This window comes from Stegostoma tigrinum, chromosome 21 (assembly GCF_030684315.1).
Source record: "Stegostoma tigrinum isolate sSteTig4 chromosome 21, sSteTig4.hap1, whole genome shotgun sequence".
NCBI lineage: Eukaryota > Metazoa > Chordata > Chondrichthyes > Orectolobiformes > Stegostomatidae > Stegostoma > Stegostoma tigrinum.
The window spans coordinates 3,510,503-3,532,671 of record NC_081374.1 but is presented as its reverse complement, the minus strand read 5'-3'; the positions used below and the strand labels follow the sequence as shown (position 1 = coordinate 3,532,671).

At 47.2% G+C, this 22,169-nt stretch overlaps 1 protein-coding gene across 2 annotated transcripts in view; it reads right to left on the bottom strand.

The window, feature by feature from the left end:
• Nucleotides 1-21,897, bottom strand: part of LOC125462753 (protein PHTF1-like) — a 36,961-nt gene extending 15,064 nt beyond the window's left edge. Inside the window, exons 1-10 of one of the 2 annotated variants that reach the window (XM_048553081.2) lie at nt 21,779-21,897; nt 20,012-20,087; nt 15,204-15,260; nt 14,668-14,737; nt 10,318-10,476; nt 10,059-10,215; nt 8,936-9,023; nt 5,987-6,154; nt 3,901-3,990; nt 794-1,015 (exon numbers count right to left, since the gene is read on the bottom strand). In XM_048553081.2, coding sequence (XP_048409038.2) covers nt 794-1,015; nt 3,901-3,990; nt 5,987-6,154; nt 8,936-9,023; nt 10,059-10,215; nt 10,318-10,476; nt 14,668-14,737; nt 15,204-15,260; nt 20,012-20,071 — 1,071 coding nt within the window. In that variant the 5' untranslated portion in view covers nt 20,072-20,087; nt 21,779-21,897. The remainder of the gene's footprint in view (nt 1-793; nt 1,016-3,900; nt 3,991-5,986; nt 6,155-8,935; nt 9,024-10,058; nt 10,216-10,317; nt 10,477-14,667; nt 14,738-15,203; nt 15,261-20,011; nt 20,088-21,778) is intronic. The other variant, XM_059653305.1, reaches the window with a different exon arrangement.
• Nucleotides 21,898-22,169: the final 272 nt, after the last annotated feature.

Genomic DNA, 22,169 nt, shown 5'->3' with positions numbered 1-22,169 from the left:
CGGCCATCTCAAAACATAGCTTCACACAAATTACTGGGTGGGTCCTGTGCAATTTGCTTCAGTGCAGTTTCACTGAAGTGAGGCTACTGAACGAGGAACCGAGAGAATAAATCAAGGGTCTACTCAACAGGTTCCACAAGCATCTGTCAGGAGAGAATCAGCATGATTTTTTCAGGCTGTGATCTCTGGTAATCTGCGACGTTTTTCCAACATTTTCTATTTTTGCTTCCGATTACCAGCATCGTCGGTATTTTGCTTTTTTTTACTGCTATCCAGAGATCTGAACCAAAGACCTTCAGGCATGAGTCTACAACAGCTGGGAAACTGAAATTGAGTTCACTAAATAATTCTGGAATGAAAAGCTCATCTCAGCGATGGTGACCTCAAAACTACCAGATTGTCAACTAATCCGCCCAGTTCAGTAATGCCCAATACAGCAAGAAATCTGACACCCTTACCTGGGCCAGGTCTATATTTGTCTGCAAACCTTTAAATAAGCCTGAGCTGCCGTTCTGGAAAAGCCTGGAAGGTCACTCAGTTGCATTCAAAGCAGTTGTTCACCATCATCATTGAGAGGAAACAGGCATCAAGTGCTGCTTTTGCAAGTGCGACTTGCAATCCTGTGAACGAACTTAAAATTATACACACCGCAGAAGACCATTCAGCCTTCTGAGTGGTGCTAGTTCCTTGATTGATAAACCTGTGATGGGTCTTTTACAACGTTAAGGAAGCCTGCATCAAAACTATGTTATTGTAAGAGGTGGGCAGACATTCACCAGCCTGTATGGCCCACCTGTTGGCTTGCCTCCTCCGTGGGTATTTTCTTGGGTCGAGTCAGTCTGTGCACACCCTCACACTCACTCTCACTGGAGTATGAGGAATGGCACCGGGGACCATTGAGGAGATCATCCCACAGCATGTCCTCTGTCTCCGAACCATGCTGGCTGCTCTCCAATGCAGGCTGGGACGTATCACAGTTCAGGGAGCTGAAGGTCATGTAGGACTTGGAACTGTTCTGAAAGATAAGGAACCATTTTAATGAGAAAGCAATTAGAAAACAAAAGGCTTTCTGTCGCCACACCCACAGCACATCAAAAACCTGTCGACATGACACATCAGCCAGAGGTGTTCCCCTTAACTCAATCCTGGTCAGACGTCTTCACAGTGGGTTGATTCCCTGTCTATAAACCAATGTGCAATTTATACAAATCCACATCTCACAAAATGTAGGAATGACGAGCTGTTCAATATCTTTTGGGTAATGAGGAGAATTAAAGGGAAACCTATAATCCTTTCAGTAATGTCCTGTCCATGAGATTTATCAACTTATCCAAGAAGTAATGTATATCCTAACCAGTTCATGTTTGACAGAATTGAATGTCACTTCACACTGAGTGATTAAAGGGCAGAAACATTGCCCCAGAAATGAGACATGACAGACAACGAGAGAGAATAGACACCTGATTTGCTCAACTGTACCATGCAGAAAATGTCTTGTTCTCAGCACTGCCCACTGCTGGCAGATTCTCTAAGTGCACAGCAGTGTGCAATATCAGACCCTCACAGTGATAGGACTGTCCTCCACACTGACTGTGAGCCAGAGAGAGAGAGAATGGCATTGATGCTGCAAAGGGAGAAGACACACCGGCTCTGGGTTTAGATTTCACTGAGGGACCTGAGCATGTTCTCCAGGGTAATTCTTCAGTACAGAGGGACTGCTGCATTGTTACAGGCACCAGCTCTTTGAAGCAATGTTAAACCGAAGGCCTGTCTAGCCTCTCGACTGGGTACAAAAGCTCCCATACCACAGGCAGTTATTCCCGGTCAGCTTCTATTAGCATCACAGGAACAGATTGCCTCCGTCACTGTTTATGGGATCCTGCTGTGCTAGTATTAAATGCTGTGTTCCCTACCTTCAAGCAGTAACGATGCTTCAAAAGAGTGGTATAGTGGCTCAGTGGTTAGCACTGCTGCCTCACAGGGACCCGGGTTCAATTCTACCCTCGGGCAACTGTCTGGGTGGAGTTTACACATTCCCCCTGTGTCAGCCTGGGTTTCCTCCCACAGCCCAAAGATGTTCAGGTTAGGTGGGTTAGCCATGGGAAATGCAGGGTAATAGGGTGGGGAGGGTAGATCTGGGTGGTATGCTGCTTGGAGGGTTGGTGTTAACTCGATGGGCCGAATGGCCTGTTCCCACACTGCAGGGAATTCTATAAAAACTTCACGAGGAGTAAAGCACAATCTGGAGGGCTGGAAAAGGAAAACGAATCTCAACTTCCTTTTGGTATCCCATCCCAGATTGCATTTAGAATTCTTTTTCCCAGGCATATTATCATCCAGTTCTCTGTCTGCCTAACTGCCATTCTCTCTGTCTCTATCTCCACCCACCTCTTCACTCCTTTCTCCCCCACCCCCAACACCCACTGTCTTCAGCACATATACCACCCTCTTCTAGCTACTATCAGTTCTGAAGTTGTCACACCACATTTGAAATATTAACTGTTTCTCTCTCCACAGACCTGCTGAGTTTCTCCAGCAGTTTCCGTTTGGGTGCCAGCTTGAGTCGGGTTTGTCTAGCAGCCCAAGAGAACAAGCAAAGGTTCACAGTGAACAAATAGGCCATTCACCCCAACTGCTCTACTCCAGCACTCATAGTCCACATGAGACTGTTCCTCACCCCCATCTTTCCAGCACATTCTCCTATCCCCCTCTCCTTCATGTTTATTCAGCTTGATTGATATATGAAGACAGGCTGGATCAGTTAGGACTATATTCACTGGGGTTTAGAAAAATGATAGTGGGGAATCCCATAGAAACACATAAACTTCTGATAGGACCATGCAGGGTAAATGCAGGCAGGATGGCCAGGGAGTCCAGAACCAGGGGTCACAGTCTAAGGACTCTTTAGGACTGAGATGAGGAGAAATGTCTTCACCCAGAATGTGGGGAGCCTGTGGGATTGTTTGCCACAAAAAGCAGTTGAGGTCAGAACACTGAATGTTTTCAAGGAGTTGGGGCTAAAGGGATCAAAGCACATGGCGGGAGGCGGGGTGACGGGGAGTGGGAACAAGGGACTGGGTTGGATGATCAGCCATGATCATACTGAGTGGTGGAGCAATCTTGAAGGGTTGAATGGCCTCCGCTTGCCAGTATTTTCTACCTTCCCCTTAAACGGGTTGATATTATTCACCTCAGAACTCCTTGTGGGAGTGTGTCCCACAGACTCACGTCTCTCTGGGTAAAGGAGGTTCTTCTGAATTCCCAATTAGGTTTCTCAGTGAATATTTAACATTGATGGCTCTAAAGGAAATTTTCTCTGCAGCTATGCAATCAAACACTTCCATGATTTCTGCAGAAACAACCCCCTTACCCCTCCCCCAACGCAGTGCCTGCAGCCTCGTGATGACATTAGCCCAACATCCTTTGTCACAGTCAGTAATTAGAATCAGGAACCGAGAGCATTATGAGGAAGGTCTAAAATCACACAGCTAGATGATGTGATGGAGGCGGGTTCAATCAAGGTTTTCAAAACAGAATTAAAGTGTTATCGGGAAAGGAGGAAGGTGCAAGGGTACAGGAACCAGATGGGAGGGGGCCCCCGGGTTAATCACTTGTTGAGAGAGCTGGTGTAGACACAGTAGGATTCACTTCAGGAAACCCCTGAATTGGGAATGAAGCCCATTACTCACACACCTTGGCATCTACAGCTGGCTTCACCCATTGATGGAAACAGTGCGCTTCCTTCTCACAGAATCATTACCATTACTCCCAGCTCCTACCCACTGCCAGTGATCAGTCCAAGAGCAATGAAAATTCACCTTTGTCTAACATTCAGGATCATGTAGGCCCAGCCCTAAGCCATTGTCAAGTATTTGTTAAATCCACCTTAGCTATTCCTACCTGAATCGGGGCTGTCGATTCAATCTCAGAGTCTAGTAAACTGTCCGAGTCTCGTTTTGGAATCTCCCATCTAGGAACGATTTCTCCGCTCTGTAAATTGGTGGAAAAGGGAGGTTGTTGTAACAAAGGTAGTGCTCACTTTAAATTGCAGTGCTATATTTTGTATTCATTCACAGGAAGTGGGCATCATTAGTCAGACTAGCATTTACTGGCAGTCCCTAATTGCCCTCGAGAAAGAGCCCTTGGTGAGCTGCAGTCGGTGTGTTGTGGGGTAAACCCACAATGCTGCTGGGGAGAGAATTCCATGATTTGACTCAGCGACAGTGAAGGAACAGCAATATATTTCAGGATGGGGAATGGCTTGGAGGGGAATTTTCAGGTGGTGGTGTTCCCATGGATCTACTGCCCTTGGCCTTATAGCTGGAGGGACTGAATGTTTAAGGTCATGTTCGAGTGGGCTGCTTTATTCTAAATGGTATCAGGCTTCTTGAGTGTTGTTAGGGCTGTACCTATCTCAGAAGTGGGGCATATTCCATCACAATCCTGATATGTGCCTTGTAGATGGTGGGACAGGCTTTGAGGAGTCAGGAGGTGAGTTACTCGCTGCAGTATTCCCAGCTTCTGGTCTGCTCTTGTAGCCACTATCTTTATATGGCTAGTCCGGTTGAGTTTTTGATCAATGGTAACCTCCAAGTTGCTGTTTAGTAGCAGGTTCAGTGACGATAGGGCCACATAGAGTCAACAGACTTCAAACATTAGCGTTACGTTCTCCCACAAATGCTGCGAAACCTGTTGAGTTTTGCCAACAATTTCTGTTTTGTTTCAGATCCCCAGCAGCTGCAGTCCTTTCTTTTGTTGAAATCTGTGATGCTGGGGACGTCCAAAGGGGGCTGAAGTGGATTCTCCACTCAACACTTCTGGGTGAAATTGTTGCAAATATGTCAGCTTTACCTTCCGCACCGATGTGCTGGGCGCCCCCATCATTGAGGATGGGGATATTTGTGGAGCCTGCTCCTCCAGTGAGGAGTTTAACTGTCCTCCACCATTCTCAACTAGGTGTGGCAGGACTGCAAAGCTTAGGCTTGTTCCACTGGTTGTGGGATCGCTTAGCTCTGTGCCATGCAAGTAAACCTGTTTGATGGTTTCACCAGCTTGGCACCTCATTTTCAGGTCTGCCTGGTGCTGCTCCTTGCATACCCTTCTACACTCTTCATTGAACCAGGGTTGATCCCCTGGCTGGATGGTCATGATTGAATGGAGGATATGCCAGGCCATGAGGTTACAGATTGTGAGATAACAAGGTGTAGAGCTGGATGAACACAGCAGGCCAAGCAGTATCACAGAAGCAGGAAGGCTGACGTTTCAGGACTGGACCGTTCTTCTCAAGAAGGGTCTAGGCCTGAAACGTCAGCTTTCCTGCTCCTATGTTGCTGCTTGGCCTGCTGTGTTCATCCAGCTCTACACCTTGTTAACACAGATTCTCCCGCATCTGCAGTTCCTACTATCTCAGAAGCAGGTTACAGAATGTGCTGGAGTACAATGGTGCTGCTATTGATGGCCCACAGCACCTCACGGACGCCGAGTCTTGAGCTGTGAAATCTATTTGAAATCTATGATGTTAGCACGGAGACAGTGCCACACAATATGATGCAGAGAGAGTATTCTCAGTGTGAAAATGGGACTTCATCTTCACACACGGATAGCTGATTGGTGAGCATTAGGTCAAGTCTGTTTCTCCCTCTTGTTGCCACAATATGGCTGTTAGGAGGTGACCAGCTTGTGCAGCAGTGCAGCTGATGAGCCATTCTTGATGATGCACACAGATGTCCCCAACCAGTCTCTGCTCTTTCCCACCTTAGTGCATCCTCCATGTGGTGTTCAACAGGAAATACGGGGAGGGCTGAGCGGGAGATCCACTCAAGGCCCAAAGCCCCACAGGATGTTCCCTTTCCATGCCCATCCCAATCCCAATCCCAATCAGTTATTTATTTCAGAGAATTAGGCATTACCCCACACTGCCTGACTCACATGTGAACCGAAATGGAATTATAGGTGACAGTAAGCGAGAGAGAAGTCTCTAAGTTACCTTTACTGCTCCCAGAGTTTTGACCTGGGTCTTCTTTCTGAGGCGTAATGTGTAGTTGTTCAAAGCTGCTTCTCTGCTTTTCTGAAGGAGCATCCGTCGTGACTGACTCTCCGTGTCCTCACTGGAATTCTCATCGGAGACCCGGCTTCTAGAGCGACAGTGAGCACCCTGTAGGTATCGCACAGCTTTTCAAAATCAGTTTGTACCCATTGCTAACTTCAGAAACAGGTAACCCCTCTCAATAATTATAATTGATTATTTTGTAAAGAAAGATATTAAAACATGAGTAGGCAGGCAATGCCAATGAACTCCGCCCCCCACCCCCCCTTATTAATCCATCTACTGGCTGTCCAAGTATCAGTAACCAGCCTACGTGATAATTCACTTCATTAGTCAATTTAGGAGTTGGTTCAGCACTTAATTGACAGATCTCCCAGTTAATTCACACCATCCAATCTGCAGGTAGGGTACCCTGAGGACAGGAAACAAAGTGAAGGTCAAAGGGGTTGAGGTACACAATTACGTCATCTAATTAAATGCCAGAAATTCATCAAAGGGGCAGAATGACCTCCTGCTGTTTGTAATGTTCTTTGTGATTCCCTTTGCAATTTATTCATTTGCGAGGTGTGGGCATCACCGTCTCATACCTGTCCCCATGAGAAGGTGGGGGTGAGCTGCCTTATTGATCTGCTGCAGTCCTCCTGCTGTGGGTTAACCCACAATGCAGTTAGGGAGGGAATTCCAGGATTTTGACCCAGTGACAGTGAAGGAACGGTGATATATTTCCAAGTCAGGATGGGGAGTGGCTCGGAGGGGAACTTGAAGGTGGTGGTGCTCCATGTATCTGCTATTCTTATCCTTCTAGATGGAAGTGGTCATGTGTTTGGAAGGTGCTGCTTGAGGATCTTTGGTGAATTTCTGCAGTGCATCATGTAGACAGTACACACTGCTGCTGCTGAGCGTCGGTGCTGGCAGGAGTGACTGTTTGTGCATGTGGTGCGAGTCAAGCGGCTGCTTTGTCCTGGATGGTGTCACTCTTCTTGAGTGCTGTTGGGGCTGTACCGTTCCAGGCAAGTGAGAAGTATTCCATCGCACTCCTGACTTGTGCCCGGGAGATGGTGGACAGGCTTTGGAGAGTTAGGAGGTGAGTTACTTGCTGCAGGATTCCCAGCCTCTGATCCATTACTGCAGAGGCATTTGTGGCACACAAGCACCATGACCATCTCTAACAAGCAACCCTTGACATTCAATGGTGATACCAGCACTGGTACCCCCACTACCGACAAGGCAGGATTTACAATTGACCAGAAACTGAAGTGACTAGCCACATAGATACTATGTCTATCAAAGGAGGTCAGAACAACTGCCCACTTGATTTGGCAGCACATCCACAAAAATCCTCTCCCTTCAACACTGATCCTCAGTAGCAGCAGTATTACTATCTACCATCTACAAGATGCATTGCAGCAGCCCACCAGGGCTCTTTGGATACCACCTTCCAAACCTCTTCCATCCAGAAGAAGGGCAGCTGATACATCGTTTTGCCATCACCTGTAATTTCCGCTCCAAGCCACTCACCATCCTGACTTGGAAATATATCGCCATGCCCTCATTGTTGCTGGGTCAAAATCCTGGAATTTCTCTCCCTATTGGCATTTTGGGTCAACCCACATCAGGAGGACTGCAGCATTCCGAGAAGGCAGCTCACCACCACCACCTTCTCAAGGGAACTTGGGATGCACAATAAATGTTAGACTAAATACCCGCATTCCATGAATGAAAGAAATCACTCACTGGAATGTACATTTCTCACACACCTCATAACTTGACTGCTTCAGTATCTGAGATGTTGCAAATGTTGCATAGAACATAACAGCACAGTACAGGCCCTTCGGCCCTCGATGTTGCGCGGACCTGTGAAACCAAACTGAAGTCCATCTCACCTACACTATTCCATTATCATCCATATGTTTATCCAATGATCATTTCAATGCCCTTAAAGTTGGCAAGTCTACTATTGTTGCAGGCAGGGCATTCCACGCCCTTGCTGAACATTTTGCAATCAATACCAAACATCTTCGCTGCTGACCTTACGAAGGTCATAAATGAAGCACTTGGAGATAGTTGGGTCTCAGACATTATCCTGAGGAACGCCTGCAGAGATGTCCAAAGATTTGGGGTTTTAGTTGTGACAGGCAGCATATCTTTGCAGGCTTGGAGGGCCAAAAGACCTGTTCCTACTGTAAGTTTTCCCTTGTTCTTTTCTTTCCTTGTATCAGCAACATGGTTGTTGGAAGGACCTAGCCCTCAGACTGTCACCTATGAGATCCTACTTTACTCCCAAGTCCTCATTAACTCTGTTTCTCTCTACACAGATGATTCCAGTTTCTCCAATATTTTCAGTTTTTATCTCAAATTTCCAACATCCCCACTATTTTGCTTTTATTACCATCTTCCTATGTGCCAGGTATGACTCCAACCAGCAGAGCATTTACTCCCGATACCCATCTAGTTCTGCCAGCCTCCATGACGCCACACTCGTTTGAATGCAGCCTTGATGTCAAGGGCTGTCACTGTCACCTCACCTCTGGAATTCAACTCTTCTGTCCATGTTTGAACCAAGGCTGTAATGAAGCCAGGAGCCGAGTGGTCCTGGTGGAACCCAAACTGGGCGTCACTGAGCAAGTTTCTGGAAAAGCTCAGCAGGTCTGGCAGCATCTGTGAACAGAAATCGGAGCTAAAATTTCAGGCCCGGTGACACTTCCTCAGAGCAGTGGGCAGGTCATTGCTGAGCAAGTGCTGTTTCATAGTACTGTTGATGGCTGCTCCCATCACTTTACTGATAATCGAGATTAAATTGATGGGGCAAGCTTGTCCTGCTTTTTGTGTATAGGACATAACTGGGCAGTTTAAGCATCAAACATTGACTGAGTCACTGAGGAGACTTACTCTTCCGGCATGGGATCCAGAGCCTGAGTTGCATCGTCCAACTTTCCTTGATAGGCTTTTTGTCTGCTTTGCCCTGAGGAAGAAGCAGCTGACATGATCAAATACATAACCCTCAGGGAAAATGAGGAGGAGCTGCAATCCAAGGCTTATATGCTGAGTGAGTGGTCGCTGTGAAAGATCCATAGCTCAATGATGTTTCAGTTCAAAAATCTTCAATTGAGACTCTGCACTCCTTCGCACACAGTTTGAAAGAGCATTCACACATCCAATTATTGTCAGACCTTCAACAGGGAATGTGTACAAATACTGAACTGCGTCACCAGCAAATCATTTACTTCACCGGCAAACTCCAGCTCCAGTTGCGGTCATTGAAGATACAAATGGCACATTCAGGCCCTGGATGTGGTGGAACAAGGAGCTATGAGGCCAGTCCCAACATGAAAAGATTATGTTGGAAAGAGAGAAGACTTCTGTGTTAGACGGGAGTAATGGTCAATGGTCAGTAAAACCAAAATCCCACTGAATTCCCATCTCTCCCTCAAAGTTTCAACTGAAATCTCACAACTTCACAGTATCCATACAGTGTGGAAGCCGACCATTCAGTCCATCGATTCCACACCAATCTCCCCCGCTAAAGAGCCCCCCCCCCCACCTAGACCCACCACCACCCTATTCCTGTAACCCTACATTCCTCATGGCTAACCCACCCAGCATGCACGTCCCTGAACACTACGGGGCAATTTAGCATGGCCAGCCCACCCTAACCTGCAACATCTTTGGACTCTGGGAGGAAACCGGAGCACCCAGAGGAAACCCACTCAGACACGGGGAGAATGTGCAAACTCCGCACAGACAGTCACCCGAGGCTGGAGTTGAACCGGGGTCCCTGGTGCTGTGAGGCAGCAGGGCTAAGCACCGAGCCACCGTGCCGCTGAGCCAGCACACTGCATGTTGAAATCTCACCGTAGCCTTATTCAGCAAAATGATGCGAGTTAATTACAATGGGAAAACACTGACATGCAATCGTGCAACTGATGCAAGACTTATTATATTAAATTTAAGAATCACACAGTGTGTTAACTTTCTGTTACTGAGTCTTGATCATTGACTTTTCAGGGCTCACCTCCTGCATCTGCTTCCGTTAGTAGGTGATGGAGTGTTTCGCTGTGTGGAGACGATCTGACAGTGAACTGTCCCCAGCAGCAGCATCAGAAGCATCGGGCTCACAATCTCACTCACGTACAAGACTGGCTCCAGCGAATACAGACCAATCGTCACCGCTGAGAACACACAGACAATGGGATCAACGTCCATTTTGGCACAACAGTTAGAAATGAAATTGCAATGGCAGGCAAATGAATGAGAATGTTTTTGTAAAGCACCTTCCAAGAGGTAGAGAGCCAGTAGCCATGTGAAGGTACCCAGTGAGGTTACCTGGATCCACCACTGATAGAAAAATGGGAAAAACAAGACTCGCACTATTCCCTTCCGAGTTAGAGAGGTCCAGGGACTCTCTGGCTTGGCCTTGACAAACGTTGACCCTGGACAATGAAGGCATGTTGGTTATAAATCATACAGAGGCAATAGATAAGGCACACAAACCGTCTTTAGGAGGACAGCAACAGGACGGGGGGAGGGGGCGGGTGGGCGGGCAGGGAATGGATACGTTTAAGGTGAAGCTGGTGTAACCTACAAAGGAGAAAGAAGGTGACAGACGTGCAGTAGGTTGGGACAGGGTTTATGTGGGAGATGTACCATATGGGCAGAACATCCTGCATTTATATAATTTGCTCAGATCACAAACAAAATGCAGCTGTTTTATTGCAGCAAATGATGGCTCAGATTCCGATGCATCATGTTCTAACCTCAAGCTTCACTGAGCACTCACTGAAGGTGGAATGTATGGTGAGTACTACAGGGAGGGCCATTCATTGGAACAGAAGGAGGCCATTCAGTCCCTTGAGCCTGTTCCATCATTTAACAAGGTCACGGCTGACCTGTGGTCTAACTCCATAGACTGGTCTTTGGCCTATATTCCTTAATACCTTTGTTTAACAGAAACGTATCCATCTCAGATTTAAAGTTAACAGCTGATCCAGCATCCACTGCCATTTTGTGGGAGAGAGGTCCCAAACTCTCCCAACCTCTTCCTCAGGGAAAAGATAGTCAGATCAGAACAGAAGGGGCCAACCAATGCTCCCAGCATCTGTTTGCTCAAACCTACAGGAAATAAGAAATAGGAGCAGGAGTAGGCCATTCAGCCCATCAAGCCTGTTGCTGCCCGTTAATAAGATGAATGGAGTTGAGATCAGGCACGATTTAATTAAACAGTGGGGCAGGCTCAAGTGGCTGAATGGTCTTAAGACTATAAGATATAGGAGCAGAATTAGGCCATCGGCCTGTCATGTCTGTTCTACCATTCGATCAGGGGTGCTATGTTTCTGAAACCCATTCTCCTGCCTTATCTCCATAACCTTTGATCCCCCTTACCAATCGAGAGCCCATCTATCTTTTTCTTAAATACACTCAATGACCTGGCCTCCAGAGCCCTCTGTGACAATGAGTTCCACAGATTCCCCACCCTGTGGCTGAAGAAATTCCTCTTCATCTCAGTTTATTTGAGAGTCTTTATTAGAAATAGGACCCAAAGCTGCCCTCAATATTCTAAATGCAATCTGACCAGAGCCTTACACAGCCTCAGGAATACACCCCTGCCATTGTGTTCTTGCCTTCTTGAAATAAATGCTAACATTGTATTTACTTCCTAACTGCCAACTGGCCTTGCATGTTAGCCTTAAGAGAATTCTCAAGTCCCTTTGTGCTTCAGATTTCCGAAGTCTTTCCCCATTTAGAAAATAATCTACGGCTCTATTATTCCTATCAAAGTGATAATCTCACACTTTCCCACATTGTATTCCATCTCCCGCTTCTTTTCCCACTCTCCCAGCCTGCCCAAGTGCTTCTGCAGCCTCTCCACTTCTTTAATACAACCCGTCCTTCCACAGATCACATCCACTGGCTTTCCTTTGTCTAACATGTGCGTTACCTCCTCAAAAAATTCTAACAGATTTGTCAGGCATGCTCTCCCTTTGACAACACTGCGCTGACTCAGCCCTATTTTACCATGTGCTTCCAAGTACTCTGCAATGTCATTCTTAATAATGGACTGCAAAATCATACCAACAACCGAGATCAGGTTAATCGGTCTACAATTTCCCACATTCTGCCTCCCTCCCCTTTTAAACAAGGGCATTACATTAACCATTTTCCAGTTCTCTGGGACCTTTCCTGTTCCAGTGATTCCTGAAAGATCACCACCATTGCCTCTACAATCTCCTAAGCTGTCCCTTTTCAGAACTCTGGGGTGTAATCTGTCTGGTCCTGGTGACTTATCCATCTTCAGACTTTTCAGCTTCCCTAACACATTCTCCTTAGTGATGGCCACCACACTTAGCTCTGCTCCCGACTCTCTTGCAATGCAGGTATGTTCGCTGTGCAAACGGATGAGAAGTTCCTGTTCAGTTCCTCCTCCATTTCTTTGTTCCCTTTTACTACGTTTCCAGCCTCCAATATCCATTCTTGCTTCTCTCTAACCTTTCATATATCTGAGAAGTCTTGTAATTTTCTTTAATATGATTAGTTAGTTCACTCTCATAATTTAATATTCTCCTCCCTTTTCCTCTTTTTAGTTTTTTTCTGCTGAGTTTTAAAGGTTTCCCAATCCTCTGGCTTCACCATATTGAATGATTTCTCTTTTTTTTTGCTGACCTTGACTTCCCTTATCAGCCACAATTCTCTCATCCTCCCTTTAGTATTTTCTTCTTCCCTGGGACGCATTCCTGCTGTGCCTCCCAAATTACCCCCAGACTCTCCTGCCAATGCTGCTGCACTGTCGTCTCTGTGAGGCTCCCCTTCCAATCAACTCCGGCCAGCTCCTCCCTACATGTCTTTGTAGTTCCCTTTACTCAATTGTAATGCTGTTACAATCTGATTCCAGCTTCTCCCTCTCAAACTAGGGTGAACTCGACCATATTATGGTCACTGCCCCCCTAGGGATTCATTCACGTTAAGCTCCCTAATCAAATGCCTGCCACATCACACATCACCAAATCCAGAATTGCTTATTCCCTAGTGGGCTCTTCCACAAGTTTCTCCAAAAACCATCTCTATGACATTCCATGAATTATTCTTCTTGAGATTCACTACCAACCTGATTTTCCCAGGCTACCTGCATATTGAAGTCCCCCACGATTATCGTAACAGTGCCTCTCTGACATGCCTTTCCTATATCCTGATTTACTTTCTTCCCCACATCCCAACTACTGCCAGAAGGCCGGTACACAATCCCCATCAGGGTCTCAGAGATAGAGCTGCTGATGCTAGGGTCAGAGACAACACAGTGTGGAGCTGGAGGAACACAGTAGGCCAGGCAGCATCAGAAAGCTGATGTTTCGGGTCGGGACCCTTCTTCAGAAATGGGGAGGGGGAAGGGAGCTCAGAAATAAATAGAGAGAGGAGGGCTGGGGCTAGGGGAGTTAGGTGGGATGGTGACAGGTGAGTGCAGGTAGGGAGTGGTGGGGATTGGTCAGTGAGGTGCGAGGGGCTGATAGGTGGGACAGAGGATGGACAGGTTGTGTCAGGTCACGGAGGCGGGGGTGAGAGGGAGGGTTGGTCATGGAATGAGGCCGGGTGTGGGGTGGATTTTGAAACTGGTGAATTCCACGTTTAGGCCATTGGGCTGTAGGTTTCTAAGGTGGAATATGAGGTGCTGCTCCTCCAGTTTCCTGGTGGCATCGCTGTGACACTGGAGGAGGCCCAGGAGGGACATGTCACCTAGGGAATGGGAGGGGGAGTTGAAATGGTTCGCGACCAGAAGGTGTTGTCGTTTATCTGAACAGAGTGCAGGTGCTCCACAAAGCAGTCTCCGAGTATCCACTTGGTCTCACCGATGTAGAGGGGGTCGCATTGGACACAGTGGATGCAGTAGACCACATTGACAGATGTGCAGGGGAACCCCTGCCTGATGTGCAGGTTTGTTTTGTGCCTGGGATGGGGGTGAGTGGGGAGGTGCAGGGGCCAGTGTAGCACTCCCTGCGGTTGCAGGGAAAGGTGCCGGGGGCAATGGGGCTGGAGGGGGGTGTGGAGCAGACAAGGGAGTCACGGAGAGAGTGGTTCCTCCGGAAAGCAGATAGAGGTCGGGAGTGAAATATATCTTTGTTTGTGGGGTCGGATTGTAGGTGGTAGAAATGGCGGAGAATGATGCGTTGGATGCGGAGGTTGGTGGGGTGATATGAGAGGACCGGGGCGATTGTGTCTTTGTTTTGTTGGAGGGAATGGATGTGAGGGCAGAGGGGTGGGAAACGCAAAAGATGCGGTCAAGAGCATTTTTGACCATTGAAGTGGGGGAGAAGTTGCAGTCTTTGAAATAAAAGAACTTCTGGGATGCGGCAGAGGCGGAGGAATTGGGAATAGGGGATGGCATTCTTGCAGGAAGGTGGGTGAGAAGAGGTGTATTCTAGGTAGCTGTGGGAGTTGGTTGGCTTGAAACAGATGTCAGTTTCGATGTGGTCACCAGAGATGGAGAGAGAGGAGTCCAGGAAGGAGAGAGAGGTATCAGAGATGGGCCGGGTGAATCTGAGGTTGGGGTGAAAGGTGTTAGTAAAGTTGATGAACTGTTTAAGCTCCTCCAACACAACCCAAGCCCCCCACCAGCCCCACCTCACCACTCTCACCTCTGACAAGGTCGACGTCAATCAGGTCAATTTTTATTCGGCCCGTTTTCTTTGGCCGGCTTCGCAGTCCCTGGAAATAAACATTGACAGATGGTGGGATTTGCTCGGTCAGCTTGAGAAAGGTGGGTCAAGACCGGACATAGTTTGTATCCAAGTGGAACTTACTGCACACAGACCAGTTTAACTCAACAAATGCAGCTTATTGATGTTCATTACACACACACACACTAACACACACACACACACACACACACACACACACACACAACATTACAAGTTCAAATAAACTATAATCATCATTTGGAAATTTCACCCCTTATTTAAAAACAGTCCCCAGAACCCGTTGCTCCAAGATTAACGACTCCCACTGAGTCTAATGCACACTGTCCAACACTGGATCCACACTGGGTCATAATCAGAAACACCATCCCCCCATCCAATGTTTGGGTAGTATTCCACAGAAACACAGTGAGTCTCTCAACTAGGAGCGAGATGCCTGGAACATTTTAAAGTGTTACTTCACTCACACAGCCTACCTTAATCTCAGTTTGTTCAATGGACCTTTCCCAGATCTGCTGATCATATGCTCCAATCTGAAACAGAACAATTCCAATTAGAGGGGTTACCCAATGAAAGACTGGCAGAACACTTCCCCTAGTACTGCTGTTACAGCCCATTGTGTTAGGGATGTGAATGTACTGTCAAGACTAACTTAATTCCCAACAGAAAAATAGCACCAAGAGCCTGAGTGAATGAAAGTCCAAGTTATGAATTTTTTAAAAAATTTATTAATGGAACATGGGTGTCACTGGCTGGGCCAGTATTTAATGCACCGTTCCTAGTTGCCCCCTTGAGAAGGTGGGGGTGAGCTGCCTTCTTGAAATGCTGCAGTCCATGTGCTATATTTGACCCACAATGCCCTTAGGGAGGGAATTCCGGGATTTTGACCCAGTGACAGTGAGGGAACGGCAATATTTCCATGTCAGGACGGTGAGTGGCTTGGAGGGGAACTTGCAGGGGGTGGTGTTCCTATGTATCTGCTGCCCTTGTCCTTCTAGATGGAAATGAATGTGAGTTTGGAAGGTGCTTTCTGAGGAGCCTGAGTGAATTTGGTGGTCAGGGTGTGTGAGGGACTGACTGGAATGCAAGTCTGTGTGTGTGAATGAGGACCGATTTGAAAACAGACAATAAAACCTTATAACAACATTCAAAGTTGTAAACTTCAGTGACAGAATTCCTGCCCAATGTTCAAAGTGATCAACAAAACAAATAAGGACCATGAAACAGAGAACATTAAAATGTTATAAATTAATATATTTGCACCAGAGTCACAGAATTATAACCATAAGTAAAGACCAACCATCCTGGATTTCAAAGTTGAGACTGAGGGATGACCAAATAAAGATCTTTAGTCATTTATTTGCCAACCTTGAACCTGCTGGAGTGTGGAAGTATAAGTTGCAATTTAATTAAAACAAATAAGTATTCTGAGGAGACTTGTCAGGGTGGATGTGGAGAGGATATTTCTTCTACTGAGAGAATCTAGAACGAGGGGCTGCTGTTTGAAAATAAGGGGCCCAACAGTTAAGACAGAGGAAAGGAGTATGTTTTCTCACAGCGTCATCAATCTTGGAGTTCTTGCCCCAAAGGCAGTGGAAATAAGTCTGAGTATTTTTAAGGCAGAGCTAAACAAATAATTGTTAAGCAAAAGGATGAAAGTTATCAGGGTAGATGGGAACGTGAAGTAATCAGATCAGCCAAGATCCCACTAAGTGGTGGAACAGGCTTGATGGGGTGAGTGGTCTAATGCATCTGTGGATGACACCAAAACTGGTGGCACACTGGACTGTGGGGAAGGTTATCTAAAAGTACAATGGGATCTTGATCAACTGGGCTGAGGAATAACAGATGAAGTCTAATTCAGATAAATGTGAGGTGTTGCATTTTGGTAAGACAAAGCAGGACAGGACTAACACAGTTAATGGTGGGAACGTGGGGGTGTTGTCGAACAGAGAGACCGAGGGGTGTAGGTACATAGTTCTATGAAAGTGGTATTACAGACAGATATGGTGGTGAAGAAGGCATTTGGCACACTTGCCTCCAGTAGTCAGGGCTTAAGTACAGGAGTTGGGACTTTGTGTTACAGCTGTATAAGACCTTGGTGAGGCCACATTTGGAGTACTGCATACAACTCTGGTCGCCCTGCTACAGGAAGAATGTTATTAAACTTGTGGAATTCATTGCCGCGGAGTGCAGTGGAGGCCGGGATGTTGGATGCCTTCAAGGCAGAGATCGACAAATTTTTGATCTCAGAAGGAATCAAGGGCGACAGGGAGAGTGCAGGGAAGTGGAGTTGAAATGCCCATCAGCCATGACTTAAATGGCAGTGTGGACTTGATGGGCCGAATGGCCTTACTTCCACTTCTATGTCTTATGGTCTTAAACTGGAAAGGGTGCAAAGAAGATTTACCAGGATGTTACCGAGACTGGATGGTTTGAGTTATAAGGAGAGGCTGGATAGGCTGAGACTTTGTTCCCCTGGAACATAGGAAGCTGAGGGATTACCTTATAGAAGTTTATAAAATCATGAAGGCTATAGATAAGATGATTAGCCAAGGTCTTTTCCCTAGGGTAGGGGAGTCCTAATTGAGAGGGCACAGGTGAGAGGGGAAAGATTTAAAAGGGACTTGAGGGGCAACTTTCTCACACAGAGGGAGGTGTGCGTCTGGAAAATGCCGCTAGAGGGAGTGGTAAAGGTGAGCACAATTACAACATTTAGAAGACTTTCAGACTAGTGAAAGGGAAATCATTTTTGACAAAACTTGCTTGGGCTCTCTGAGGATGTAACAACAAAGTTGATAAAGAGAACCAGAAGATGCAGTTGGATTTCCACAAGGCATTCAATAAGGTGCCACATAAAAGATTATTGCATGAGAGAAGACCTCATGGATTCATTGGTGCTGTATTAGTACAGATTGAAGATTGGTGTATAGAAGATAACGTCAGCATTAGTGAGTCCTTTTTAGATTGAAAAGACGTAACTAGTGGAGTGCCACAAGGATCAGTCCTAGGGACTCAATTATTTACCTTCAATATCTATGTCATGGAAAAGGCGACAGAGTGCAATTTGTCCAAAATTGCTGATCATAGAATCCCTACAGTGTGGAAGCAGGCCATTCAGCCCATCAAGTCCATGCGAACCCTGTGAAGACCATCCCAGCCAGACCCAACCCGTCTACACTATCCCTGTAACCCTGCAATTCCCACAGAAATCCACCCAACCTGCACTTCACTGGGCTATGGGAGGAAACCAGAGCAAACCCGCATAGGCACAGGGAGAATGTGCAAACTCCACACAGACAGTCGCTCAAGGGTGGAATCAAACCTGGGTCCCCGGTGCTGAGAGGCTGCAGTGCTAACCACTGCGCCGGCCCAGAAACGATACAGTAATTGATTCGAGGCCAGGATGTGATGAGATGTAAGGAATCTACAAGGGGATACAGATGGGTTGAGTGAGTTGGCAAAAACATGGGTGCTTGGAGTTTAAAGAAAGTGGGAGGTCATGCACTTTGGGAGGAAGAATCAAAGGCAGACAGTTTTTAAAACAGAGACAGACCTCTAACAAGTGCAGTGCAGAGCAACCTGGGCGTTATAGTGCATGTAACAAAAAAATGACCATGCATGGGTAATTAAAAAGGCAAATTGGATTTTGGTCCTGATTGCCAGGGTGTTGGAGGTTAAAAGCAGGGAACATTTGTTCCAACTACCCAATGTATTGGTGAGGTTGCAGCAGGAATACTGTGCAGTTTTGATCACTGTATTTAAAAAAGGCTATACTGGCAATGGAGATAATAGGAACTGCAGATGCTGGAGAATCCGAGATAACAAAGTGTGGAGCTGGATGAACACAGCAGGCCAAGCAGCAGCTCAGGAGCACAAAAGCTGATGTTTCGGGTCTAGACCCTTCTCTGATGAAGGGTCTAGGCCCGAAACGTCAGCTTTTGTGAGCCTGAAATGCTGCTTGGCCTGCTGTGTTCATCCAGCTTCACACTTTGTCATACTGGCAATGGAGACTGTTCAAAAGAGGTTCACTCAGCTCATTCCTAGAATGAAGAGGTTAGCTTATCAAAGATAGCTAAACAGGTTGGGCCTCTATTCGGATGATCTTTGGAAAATACAAGATTTTGAGGGGCCTTGACAAGATAGATGTTGAGAAGATGTTTCCACGAATGGGGGAGCCTCAAACTAGGGACAAAGTTACATAATAAGGGAACAATCACTTAAAACTGAAATGAGAAAGCATTTCTCCTCCCAGAGGATGGTGGAATTCTCTAGCCCTGAGAGTTATTGATCCTACATCACCGAAAATATTTAAAGAAGAAGTAGATAGCATTTTTTCAAGAGTTAGGAAGTTAAGGGTCAGGAGACAAGGAGCTGGCTTAAAAGATAGGGGCCCCAGGAATGGTGGGGTAGGCTTGAAGATCTGAATGGCTTCCTTCTCTATTTTACATGGAGAGACTAGAAACTAAATAAATGACAGTCATTTATAATTCCAATACAGAATTCAGGAGAAAACCCTTTTCCCACAGAATATGAAACTTCCACAAGGAGCAGAGATAGTAAGAACTTCAGATGCTGGAGTCAGTGATGGGTCCCGAACTGAAACGTCAACTTTCCTGCTCCTCTGATGCTACCTGGCCTGCTGTGTTCCTCCAGCTCCACACTGTGTTATCTCCTCTTCCACAAGGAGTAGTTGATTTTTGTTTAAATTCATTCACAGGATATGGGTGTTGCTGTATCAGCCAGAAATTACTGTCCGTCCCTAATTGCCCAGAGGGCTATTAAGAGTCAACTGTATTGCCATCAGTCTGGAGTCACATGTAGGTCAGGCCAGAAAGGGATGGCAGATTTCCTTCTCTAAACGACATTAGTGAACTAAATGGGTTTTCTTAATTCCAGATTTCTATTAAGATCAAACTCCACTGTCTACCATGATAACAAAGTGTGGAGCTGGAAGAACACAACAGGCCAAGCAGCATCTACCATGGCAGGATTTAAACCTGGGCCCCAGAACATTAGCTTGGATCTCTGGTCAAACAGGTTGGTGACAATACCATTCCATGGATTAGCCATAGGAAATGCAGGGTTATGGGAATAGGGTAGGGTGCTGAATTTGGGTAGGGTGCTCTTCAGGGGTTCAGTGCAGACCTGATGGGCCAAATGGCCTCTTTCCATATTGCAAGGATTCTATGATTCTAAGTATAGGAACTGGCCCATGTGGAGCCTAACACCAGCATAGAGTATGTGGGCTGAATGGCTGTTGCTCCAAGTATTGGTTACATACCTTTCTCTGGTACCATGTTATGGTGTCAGTTCTTTTCGATGCCATTTGGTGCTCATTCATCGGGGAGTCATCTTATCTTCAAAACAGAATTGAAACAGCAGCTGAGTTTGGGGTTTGCGACATTGCTGATTTTAACATAATGACAATAAAATACCCCCCAAACCTTCAGTTACACAGAGTTTAAACACAGCTCCCTCCCCAACATATACCCACCATAAACCTTACCTCCACCATGTTACTCTACACCTTTCACTGTCCTCCGTCCCTACCACCCCCACCCCTCAGCTCCTTCAAAATTCAAATCAAAATCTCTTCCAATCATTAGGACCTCCTGTACCTCCCCAAAACCCAGATACCAATTACCCCTACCACTCCCACCCCGAGACCCGGGACATCCCGTACCAGAAAGACTCCCCAACCCACCCCCACGCTAGAGCCACATTCCCCTCCTATACCCCAGACCTACTCTGTCTGACAAATGGTGATGCCCCCTACCCTTCGCTGTTGCCCCCTCCCCTACTACTGGTTGCCCATTCCCCAGGGCTGTACCAACCCCCACCATTGTTGCTACCAGCCCCGGTATTCTCCAAACCCCACCCGGATATTGCCTCTGGTATCTACTCTCATTCCCAGACCCCTGCTGAGAGTTTCCCCCTCCAACTCGCTATTGCCCCCTTCCTTTCTCTATGCCTCCTCTCCCCTCCTTCTTGATTGTTGTGCCTTCCTGCCAGTATTTCCCCTGCCCCCCCCCATTACACCCCTCCTGGTATCTGCCGTCAGTATTTACCCACTGCCCTGGTATCTGCCTGCTGCCCCCAGTATTTACACCCGTCCCGGTTTTCAGCTCCTGTACCGGTATTTAACCCCTGTTCTGGCATTTACCCCCGTTCCCGTAATTAGACCCCTGCCCCTGGTATTTACCCCCTGTTCTTGTATTTACACCCTGTCCCTGTAATTAGACCCCTGCCCCCCAGTATTTACCCCCATCCCAGTATTTAGACCCCTGCCCCCCAGTATTTACCCCCTGTCCCGGTATTTAGACCCCTGCCCCCGGTATTTACCCCCTGTCCCGGTATTTAGACCCCTGCCCCCCGGTATTTACCCCCGTCCCGGTATTTAGACCCCTGCCCCCCGGTATTTACCCCCTGTCCCGGTATTTAGACCCCTGCCCCTGGTATTTACCCCCTGTCCCGGTATTTACACCCTTGCCCCCAGTATTTACCCCCGTCCCGGTATTTAGACCCCTGCCCCCGGTATTTACCCCCATCCCGGTATTTAGACCCCTGCCCCCAGTACTTACCCCCTATCCCAGTATTTAGACCCCTGCCCCCGGTATTTACCCCCTGTACCGGTATTTAGACCCCTGCCCCCAGGTATTTATCCCCTGTCCCGTATTTACACCCTTGCCCCCGGTATTTACCCCCTGTCCCGGTATTTAGACCCCTGCCCCCCGGTATTTACCCCCTGTCCCGGTATTTAGACCCCTGCCCCCAAGTATTTATCCCCTGTCCCGGTATTTACCCCTTGTCCCAGTATTTAGACCCCTGCCCCCCGGTATTTACCCCCTGTCCCGGTATTTAGACCCCTGCCCCCCGGTATTTAACTCCCTGTCACGGTATTTAGCGTCTGTCCCCGCTAATTAACCCCCGGTATAAAGCCCCTGCCGCCGGTATTTAGCCCTTTGCCGCCGGTAATAAGTCCCCCGACTCCGGTATTTACCCCCTTCCCCCGGTATCTCCCCCTCCCACCCCCCAGCTCCCTTCTCACTCGGGCCCAGAATCTCCATCGCGGAAGCGGCAACGATCATGAATATTCATCATCTTATTAATATTCAATTAGACTGCTTGCATAATTCGGCGGTATATCAAACTGCTCCTGAATCTTTAATAAGCCTGGCCCCGCCCCCAAAGACGGAAACACACGTGACAAAGGGCACAGCACGATCCCAGTTAACCTTTTCTGGCGTGCCCTGGAAACGTGAAGTTTCTCAGCCTCTGCTGTTCAGAATTCCTTCAATTTCCATTCGTTTCCAAAAGCATCTCCCCACAAACCCAGACCCTTAATTTGACTCCCACGGCCCCCAACTCCCTGCATTTAAACTCCACCCATCAGATCCTGCACCCTCCCCAACTCTTCAAACCCTGAGTTACCTGAACAA